This window comes from Portunus trituberculatus, chromosome 20 (assembly GCF_017591435.1).
Source record: "Portunus trituberculatus isolate SZX2019 chromosome 20, ASM1759143v1, whole genome shotgun sequence".
Classification (NCBI taxonomy): domain Eukaryota; kingdom Metazoa; phylum Arthropoda; class Malacostraca; order Decapoda; family Portunidae; genus Portunus; species Portunus trituberculatus.
In genome coordinates this window covers 5,245,001-5,255,000 of record NC_059274.1, presented here as the reverse complement: position 1 = coordinate 5,255,000, position 10,000 = coordinate 5,245,001, and the positions used below count along the sequence as shown (strand labels likewise).

At 43.6% G+C, this 10,000-nt stretch overlaps 1 protein-coding gene across 1 annotated transcript in view; it reads left to right on the top strand.

Annotated features, from left to right (window-relative positions):
* Positions 1-10,000, top strand: part of LOC123506701 (carbonic anhydrase-related protein 10-like) — a 119,550-nt gene that overhangs the window by 89,598 nt on the left and 19,952 nt on the right. The window contains exons 5-7 of the mRNA XM_045258970.1: positions 3,298-3,393; positions 4,923-4,989; positions 8,953-9,104. Coding sequence (XP_045114905.1) covers positions 3,298-3,393; positions 4,923-4,989; positions 8,953-9,104 — 315 coding nt within the window. The remainder of the gene's footprint in view (positions 1-3,297; positions 3,394-4,922; positions 4,990-8,952; positions 9,105-10,000) is intronic.

Below are 10,000 nucleotides of genomic sequence, written 5' to 3'. Positions count from 1 at the left end.
TGGATGACTCGGGGAATCCATCCAATTAACCAGCACGTCAGCAAGAGGAAATTATCTGTACTTATCAAAGCAGTCATCTCGTGTTTGGGTGTTTTATAAGGCATTGCTAATTTGTCGCTTTCTTGCCTTGTTTAAGGGTGTTTGTTTCAACATGCTTTATATATATATGGATAAGTTTGCCACGCTCACATGGGCAAACTTTCCTGTCCTTCCCATATTTTCTTTAGTATCTTTGTTCCTGAAGACTTGAGCATCATAATGAAACAACAGATTCTGAGAGGTAACTTTCGTAACATGGTCTAAACTTCGTGACTTTATGAGAGAGAGAGAGAGAGAGAGAGAGAGAGAGAGAGAGAGAGAGAGAGAGAGAGAGAGAGAGAGAGAGAGAGAGAGAGAGAGAGAGAGAGAGAGAGAGAGAGAGTGTGTGTGTGTGTGTGTGTGTAATTCACTGTTTGATCTGCTGCAGTCTCTGACGAGACAGCCAGACGTTACCCTACGGAACGAGCTCAGAGCTCATTATTTCCGATCTTGGGATAGGTCTGAGACCAGGCACACACCACACACCGGGACAACAAGGTCACTACTCCTCGATTTACATCCCGTACCTACTCACTGCTAGGTGAACAGGGGCTACACGTGAAAGGAGACACACCCAAATATCTCCACCCGGCCGGGGAATCGAACCCCGGTCATCTGGCTTGTGAAGCCAGCGCTCTAACCACTGAGCTACCAGGCCGTGTGTTCTTTATTTTCTTATGTTGCAATACTAACCAGAATAGGAGAGGGGAACACTTCGTAAAGTTATTTAGTATAGACAAACATCGAGGTATCACCACTATGTTTCTTTCCTTGGGCTTCCTCCTCACTAAGTGTTTCTCCATTACTCTCCTGCCACGCTTCCTGATAAGCTGATCGCCTCTATAGCACTACAAACCCTCCTCACCCATACCTCATCTCACTACAACGCCCATTCACCTCCTGCCTCACAAAAAAAGCTTAATTCCTGTTTCACCTTCCAAAGACTTCTCACGTATCATCGCTAGCAAGATTGTCTCATTCCTGCCTTTAACTCACTCTTCCCAGCCTCTTTCCACCACCATCACTTCTACATCATCGTTACACTTTGATATAAGAGCAAAACACAATCACCACTGAATTTCCTCCTTTAAAATAGACCGTTCGTTAATGTTTGTTAAAGTTTGTTGACTTGTTTTGGTGTTTGAAAAGGACACTGAATCACCAAGTATGCTTTTCTCCAGTGTGTATTGGTGAGCGTGCTTGTTTCTCGCTTTCTATTACACCTGTGGGGCCCGTGTACACTGCTGACACCTTCTCTAATCAACAGCCTCTCCCCCGTGTGCAGGCAACAGGGAAACAACGGTCATGCTCTCTCGGGAATACAATCACGCAATGCTTTGTTCTTACTTTGGTCTCGCTTGTTATTCTTCTTACATTTACCTTTAGTCACCTGTCCTGTTATTTTTTCTATATTTTCTTATTTGTGATTTGACTTTATTTTTGCTGTACACCGATCCGTTAGAGATACAAGTAAGGAATCTCTCCCACTCTCTCCCTCTCTCTCTCTCTCTCTCTCTCTCTCTCTCTCTCTCTCTCTCTCTCTCTCTCTCTCTCTCTCTCTCTCTCTTTCTCTCTCTCTCACTAGATACAAAACACGGCCCCGTCCTACAACACACCTGGACAGCATAATACACCCTGCTTAACGTAATCTCCGATCATCTGGCCATAATTACCTCAAATTACGTCAACCCTTCGCATTATCTTTTCTCTCTCTCTCTCTCTCTCTCTCTCTCTCTCTCTCTCTCTCTCTCTCTGTCTGTGTGTCTGTGTGTGTTTCACTGTTTGATCTGGTGCAGTCTCTGACGAGACAGCCAGACGTTACCCTACGGAACGAGCTCAGAGCTCATTATTTCCGATCTTCGGATAGGCCTGAGACCAGGCACACACCACACACCGGGACAACAAGGTCACAACTCCTCGATTTACATCCCGTACCTACTCACTGCTAGGTGAACAGGGGCTACACGTGAAAGGAGACACACCCAAATATCTCCACCCGGCCAGGGAATCGAACCCTGGTCCTCTGGCTTGTGAAGCCAGCGCTCTAACCACTGAGCTACCGGGTGTGTGTGTGTGTGTGTGTCTGTTTCTCTCTCTCTCTCTCTCTCTCTCTCTCTCTCTCTCTCTCTCTCTCTCTCTCTCTCTCTCTCTCCCCGTGCAACATTCCCGAAAAATTTAATTGTTGCTCACAAATATGTACGTGGAATACTGTACTTGACAAATCTGTGAAAGTGGAATTCAAACCACAGCGGCAGCAGGATGATAATAGCAACGTCAGTGAAGTTTAATAGTATCCATATTTTCCTCTATACACAACGCTGTTCCCAATGACTGCTAAACAATTAAAACCAAATACTCAATGTAGGTCATCCAATGTTTTTTTTCTGGTTGTTATTTTCAGTACTTGCATTTAAAAGGGCTTCTGTATTTGCGAATTTCATTGGAACTCTAGTATTCTCTGTCTCTTTCTCTGTCTCTGTCTCTGTCTCTACGTCTGTCTGTTTTTCTTTCTCTATCTGTCTCTTTCTTTCTCTCTCTCTTTCTCTTTCTGTCTCTGTCTCTCTGTCTGACTGTCTCTTTGTCTCTCTCTCTCTCTCTCTCTCTCTCTCTCTCTCTCTCTCTCTCTCTCTCGAACAATGGATGGATGGACTGGCTTACGATCTGACGGGAGCTGCCAAGGGGGAGGGAGGGTAATGGAGACGGAGAGAAAGAGAGGCAGGCAGAATAAATTAATACAAGAGTGAAAGAGATGGAGGGAAGCAGGGAGGGAGGGAGGAAGAGCAAAAGTCTGGAGCGAAACACAATGCAGTATTATATGAAGTGCCTGTGAGGTTTCATGTGGTGGTGGTGGTGGTGATGATGATGATAATGATGATGAAGATGAATGGGAAATGATAGAGGAGGAGAAGAACTGGAATGTAGGGAAAATAAAAGGATACAGAAGAGGAGGAGGAGGAAGAGGAGAAATACGATGAAGACGATAAGTGTAAGGAGAAACCAATAAAAAAAAGGAAACACGAAAATGAAGTAAGAGAAAGGGAAGGCACGAAAAAAGAGGAAGAAGGGAAGAAGGTAAAAATCACAGTAGAGAAAGGGAAGCGAGGTAATAACATGGTAATAAGCGTGAAGTGAGAGTAGCAGACACAGCCAATATCCATCCCCTTCACCTGGCGCCAGAGAAGTTCCCAAGGGTGAATCTTGTATCCTCTTCCATTTCAGATTCAACTCTATCTCTACAACAGCGACCTCTACGCCAACTTCACCCACGCCCTTGACAAGCCTAATGGAATCCTTGGCGTGGCTCTGCTCCTCAAGGTACACTACTGTCTTACCACACCTGCCACTTTTGTCACCTGTCATGTCTGTTGAGATGTTCACGTTACATTTTTATTTCGTCTCATAAATTTCCTAAGGTCTGAGCTTTTCTATTTATTCATTTATTTGGTCTTGATTTATTTTGCTATGTTTTGTTTAGTATACGTATCTATTACTAACTTGACTTTATAATTTGCCTAGTTTAACCTCTTCAGTACTGGGACGCATTTTTGCCACGAATTTTGGGTATCATTAGACGATTTTATTTACATTAGCAAGGGTTTATGAAGGTAAGTAGATTCATGGCTACAGTCCTCACTATTTCAATCGCTACGTAAAATTGTAAAGCTGTATAAAATCAGCAAACAGTAAGCAGAATAAATATCAAATCACGCCCTGGTACTGAAGTGGTTAACATATCTATTTTAACCAAGAAAATTTAGCACTCTTTATTTCTTATATATCACCTAACATAACCTCAATCATAGACTAACCTAATCTAACTAATCCTAACGATCTCATAACTTGTCTAGCTTAATAATACCTAACTTCACTCCCCAACACATAAACACACCTAGTCTGACATCATATGGACTAAATTCACCTACCGTAACGTAACCTAACCTAACCAAAACCTAACAATACTTATTCAACTTTATCTGCATTGCGTACATGAGTGTTTTGAGAATATTCCACGTACCTCCCTATCTACATACACACAAACACACACGCACATGCCTCACCCCTTTCTAGACCAACACACACACACACACACACACACACGTCAGAGAGAGGCAGGCAGGTAGCGAAGATTAATCACACCTGCCCGCCACGACAGGTCACACCCACCAACTAAGGCTCAAGAATTATTACCTGAAGCATGCAACTCACCTGTGGGCATTTCCATGTACACACTTCTATATGCATGACCACTGGTGTTCACTTCCATCCATCTCCTTGACTTTTCCTTATGTCGTGAGTTCAGTTATTCGTTTTTTCCTCCATCCTTCCGCGTCTCTTTCTCTTGCCTTCCTCCTATCTATCTGTCAATCAGTCTCGTCCACATTTCCATTTATCTATCTGAGTTTGTATGCATGAAGTCCTCGCTCTATATGTGTGCCTTTCAAGCTGTCTATCCAACTATATATTTATCTGACTCTCTCCAGGGTGAACCAGAAGGCCTAAAGGACAGGAGGAAAGGTGGTGCTGGGGAGACAGAAAGGTGGAAGCAAGGGATGAAGGACAGAATAGACAGATGGAGGATTAAGGCGAAATGAAGTGGAAGAGGAATGAAGTCTTGGAATAGAAGTTAGAAGTTGTTGAATATGTGAAAGATATAACGAGAAAGAAAACACGAGGAAGAGGGATAGAGATAAAAGGAAAGAATAAGAAGAGAAGGGAGAGCAGGAGGAGGAGGAGGAGTAAGAGGAATGGAGTTAGGAAAGGAGAGGATGGTAGTCCCTTTGGCAAGATCCACTAACAAAAATTCTCTCTCTCTCTCTCTCTCTCTCTCTCTCTCTCTCTCTCAGGTGGGATGGCGACCCAACCCCGTGCTGAAAATCTGGATGGACCACATTCACATGGTGCCACATCGAGGTAAGTTTGTCCACATCCGTCTCCATTGATCCATCTGTAATTTTCATACACCATCACCACCACCATCACCACCACCACCACCATCACCACCACCTCCACCACCACCACCACCATCACCACCACACTCTTTATTTCTAGTATATCTTTCACTTTATTTATCAGATGAGTACTATCCTCTATCCCATTTTTTCTTACTTTTATTCACATTCTCTCTCTCTCTCTCTCTCTCTCTCTCTCTCTCTCTCTCTCTCTCTCTCTCTCTCTCCATCAGTTATTATTGAAGGTCATTTTTAGTCCCTCCATTTCCCTCGTCCGTCACTCACATCCGACTCACCTTTCACTGTTTTGCCTCCATTCCTCTCACTTCCTCTCACTTTAATCCAAATATAGTGACGCGTTTAATCTTTTGATCAGCGCCTAACCCCCTCTCCCTCACCCTCACCCTCTCTCTCTCTCTCTCTCTCTCTGTACGTGACCCATTTGCACCCATTACTCTCTTCTTTTTCCTTGCTTTAGTGAGATAAATTTTAGCCAATCATCGCCTTTTATTCGCTTAACATCAGGGTGCAAACAGCCAATGAAAAACAGCCTTTTAAAATTTGGACGAAAATTACGAAAGGGAGGAGGAGAAGGGAAGGAGAAAAAGGAGGAACAGGAGGAGGAAAGGAGGAAAGGGAGGAACAAGAGGAGGAAAAGAACAAAAACGGTGTGAGTTAGGGAGGAAAGGGCAAGGAAGCAGAGGTGAAGAATGAGAGAGAGAGAGAGAGAGAGAGAGAGAGAGAGAGAGAGAGAGAGAGAGAGAGAGAGAGAGAGAGAGAGAGAGAGAGAGAGAGAGAGAGAGAGAGAGAGAGAGAGAGAGAGAGAGAGAGAGAGAGAGAGAGAGTAAAGGGGAATGAAAAACAAATGAGGGTGAACTCGATGAAGGACAAGAAAATGGAGAAGAGGAAGGAGATAGAGAAAAGAAGAAAGGAATGAAGAAAGGAAAGGAGAGGGGACATAAGAAACAAAGGAAGAGAGGAAGGGAGGAAGGGAAAGAGGAATGAATAGAAGGAAGAGGGCAAGGGAAGGAGAACGAAAGGAAGAAAGGAAGAGAAGGACGATTGAGAGGATAAGAAGATAAGGAAGGCGAAAGTGGAAAGAAGGAAAGAAAAGAATGAGAAGAGATTAAAAGGACACGAAGAGGAAAAATAGAAAAAGGGGGAAAAAATACAAATGGAATGGAGGAAACAAGATTATGAATAAACGCTGAGAAGGAAAAGGAATACAAGAGAGAGAGAGAGAGAGAGAGAGAGAGAGAGAGAGAGAGAGAGAGAGAGAGAGAGAGAGAGAGAGAGAGAGAGAGAGAGAGAGAGAGAGAGAGGAAAATTAATTACATACATTTTTATCAATTACAGCTATTTTTTACCTTCAGCCTTTAGGCACATCTGTCAAACCCACGATGCCTTCTGTTGATCGTCTCATTAACGGCCATATATTTTCAATTTAGGTTCTTATCACTCCACTCTTATCATTCCAAAGGCTTAATGGAAGAGTAATTGGATGAACGCTTCACGCCGCTTCACTCTTTTGCCTCCCGTCCTCCCCAATGATTTGTCCTTCAGTGGCGGTCCTTCATTTTATACATTTTGCGCTCCCTCCTGTAATCAATGTCAACTGTACATGGCGAAAAAAAAAAGACTTAAATTGGTGCTTAGTAAATGTGATGGACTTTATATTTTCGCTTTTGCTTCCCAGGAAATTTGAATGGCATCTCGTTTTTCGTTTTTTTTTCTATTTTCGTTAACTTTTTTCATCATTTCGTTCGTTTTGCGTAAATGAAAAATCTGCCCCGACCCGAACACAAAATAAAGCCCAGGTGGATTTTGCCTTATCTGATATTTTTCGTCATTCTTTTTTTTTCGGTCTTTTATTAATCAAATACATAATAATGAAACCCGGGGGAAAAAATAATCTCGTATTCATTCATATTTTCTTCATTGTGAAATATCAAAGATGTTTTTTATATATTTTTTTATCTTTATATCTTATTAAAAATGAAAAAAAATAAATAAAAAAGAATTAAAAAGCAAAATATCAAATTCTCTCGTTAACATCATTTACTATTACACATCAACATCTATTTATATCATTCATTATCATTATTATTGCTTCTCTTATATTACTTCCTTATTTATCATCTATATTTCCACATGAGAAAATAATTTGCTTACAATAGTCTCTCTCTCTCTCTCTCTCTCTCTCTTGGAAGGTTAAAAATGAAAGGTCAGGTGTTAATATGAGGCGCTAGTCAGTCTCAACACGCGCAGGTTTGACATCTCTCCTCACCCACCTTCACTTTGTCACTCACTTAACCAATCAGACAGTCAATATTTCTCTCTACCCCCTCCCCTCTCTCTCTCTCTCTCTCTCTCTCTCTCTCTCTCTCTCTCTCTCTCTCTCTCTCTCTCTCTCGCTAACAAACACGTCTCTTTCCTATCTTCCTACTCATGACTTCCTCATTTTTTACTTTTATTCCTTATGAGCTTCTTTCCTTCCCTCCTCCTCCTCCTCCTCCTCCTCCTCCTCCTCCTCCTCCTCCTCCTCCTCCTCCTCCTCCTCCTCTTCCTCTTCCTCCTCTTTCTCCTTCTCCTTTTTTGTGTCTTCTTCACCTCTTCCTTTTCCCTCCTCATCTTCTTCCTCTTTCTCCTTGTTTTTCCTCTTTTCTTTCTTCGTCTCCCCTCCTCCTCTTTCGCCTCTTTCCCTGTCGTTTCCTTAAAGACAATGGCGCATTTACCTCGCAGCCGTGTTGTGGGTTCCTGACGCAGTGTTTCGTCAGACTTAGACAAGGGTGAGCGAACTCGGAAATTTGGTGATGTCAGCGTTCCAGGCCCGTTTGCAGCCCCGGAGAGCATCTTGGCTTCATGGGCACGATGCACAAACACACAAACACGACGCTCGCTGGCCTGACTCTCCAGTATGTCAGTGAGCGAGTGTTCCGCCTCTTTGAAGACTGACACGCAGGCATTTCACTTCTTTTCCTTATTCTTTTTTTTTGTGGACAAATTATGCGAACTCGGCCTTTTTTTCTCTCTTTTTTTCTTCGTCGGTCAAATTTCCGTCCGGATTTTGTCTTTGTGGTCTTATTTTATGTTGTTTGATGTGGTCGTCTCCTCCTGCTTCGTGGTTCAGTGCGGTGGGTTTGAATAACGAGACAAAGTGACCGTGAAACCCAGCCCCACCTTGTCTCCACGATCCGCCAGTCACCATTTGTGAATGTGAGAGAGAGAGAGAGAGAGAGAGAGAGAGAGAGAGAAAAAAAAAAAAAAAAAAAAAAAAAAATGCCGGCGTAGTCCATGTCCGCGACTCGCATCCTGAGGCCAATCCCTCTTTCACTAATTTTTCTTCAAACGGAAATCATAAAATGCAACGGGGAAAAATTGATAAAAAAAAAAGAAAGAGACGAATCATATACGAATCTAATTAATTTGGGGCTGTATACTGGCATTTTCTAAACTTTTATTTCAGTAAAGTCAGACTCTAAATCTTATTCTATTTCCTGCCTCATGCCCTTAGGGACGACACGGTCTCCAGGGACGTCCTTGCATTCCCGGAGCCGCAGCGTTCCGTGGTTGTGCTTCATGGCGTAGTGGAAGCAACGCCCGATTTTCTGCAAATTTTATGTTCCAAGAATCACCAAGGCTCATTTCTACTCTAATATTTCATGAAACACAAAACCCACATTGCTGTTATTTGGTATTCTGGGCAAGACAGGGCACTGTTTCCAAACCATGGCCCATATCCACGTCCGCCTCCATGCATAGTAAACGAACGCAACGCAACGCCTCTATACTCGCTCCAGTGCCAATAATTCATAGCAAAACATCACCACCTAATTAAGTCCGCTTCCCAACAACAACAAAAAGCCAGACCTTCCAATGTTTCGCTTAATTATCTCTCATTCATCGCCCTCGTCTCACCCGGCAGGAAAATCTACAGTGATCCCCTTCGTGCCGATAAGGGAACTGTTCACCTCCCCGATGTACCTCACCTACGAAGGGTCCCTCACCGAGCCACCCTGCGAAGAGACGGTCACCTGGGTCATCCTCAACAAGCCAGGATACATCACGGCAGACCAGGTGAGCGCGGGAGCAGGTGACGGGTGCGTGTGGTTTAAGGGGCAGATGCAGCGGGAGTTTGAAAGGGTGTGAGGCCAGAGTGTGAAGTTGGCATTAGGAGTTGGGAGTGCTTGGGTTAGGTGAGTGTGAAATTGGCTGCGTGAACTTGGCTCAGTGAAGTTAGGTAAGGCCCGGGCAGGTAGGTACGCGGTGAATAAGGAACAGGGTCAGGCGGGATGAAGGTGAGCAGCAAGGAGGGGGAAGAAATGCTTTCGGCCTATTCTCAATCCGGCTCTCCAAAAAATCCGAAAACACTATACACCTTGAGCTCCATTCAGAAAAGGTAAATATACTTTCCACCTCCGGGACACAGAGTCGGCGGCGTGATTTCCCTCGGCGCGAGAAAATAATAGACGCGAGTCGTATGTCGACCGAAATCTCAAGATGAGAGGAAATTCCCGTGCGTTAAAGGAACAAAAAAATATGCCATGAAACAAAGAAAAGAAAAGACAATTTGGAAGAATGTTTGCGTGAGGAGAGAAAGAGAGAAGGCAAGTCCTGGTTCGTACTTATCCTTTGTCTAACAAGGCTGAACGTGCCCTGGGAGTCCTGACAGGAGGGAAATTACGGTGCATTTGAGAACCGCTTAAATTATCTACCAGTAGGGAAATAAACCGCGTGTCTGAGGTGAAGGAAAGGACTCTGTGGACGTGGCAGGAACACCACCACCACCGCCACCGCCACCACGGGCAAGTATATTTAATGAAAGTGATGACAAGTGAGCGGCAAGGGAGCTGCAGGTGGTTGATGAGGTGGTGGAGAAAGAACAAACAAAAGAGTGGGAAGAATGTACTAGAGGTAACTGATACGAGGTTAAGATAAATTACAGCGATAAAGTTAGAAATAGCAACAAGAAT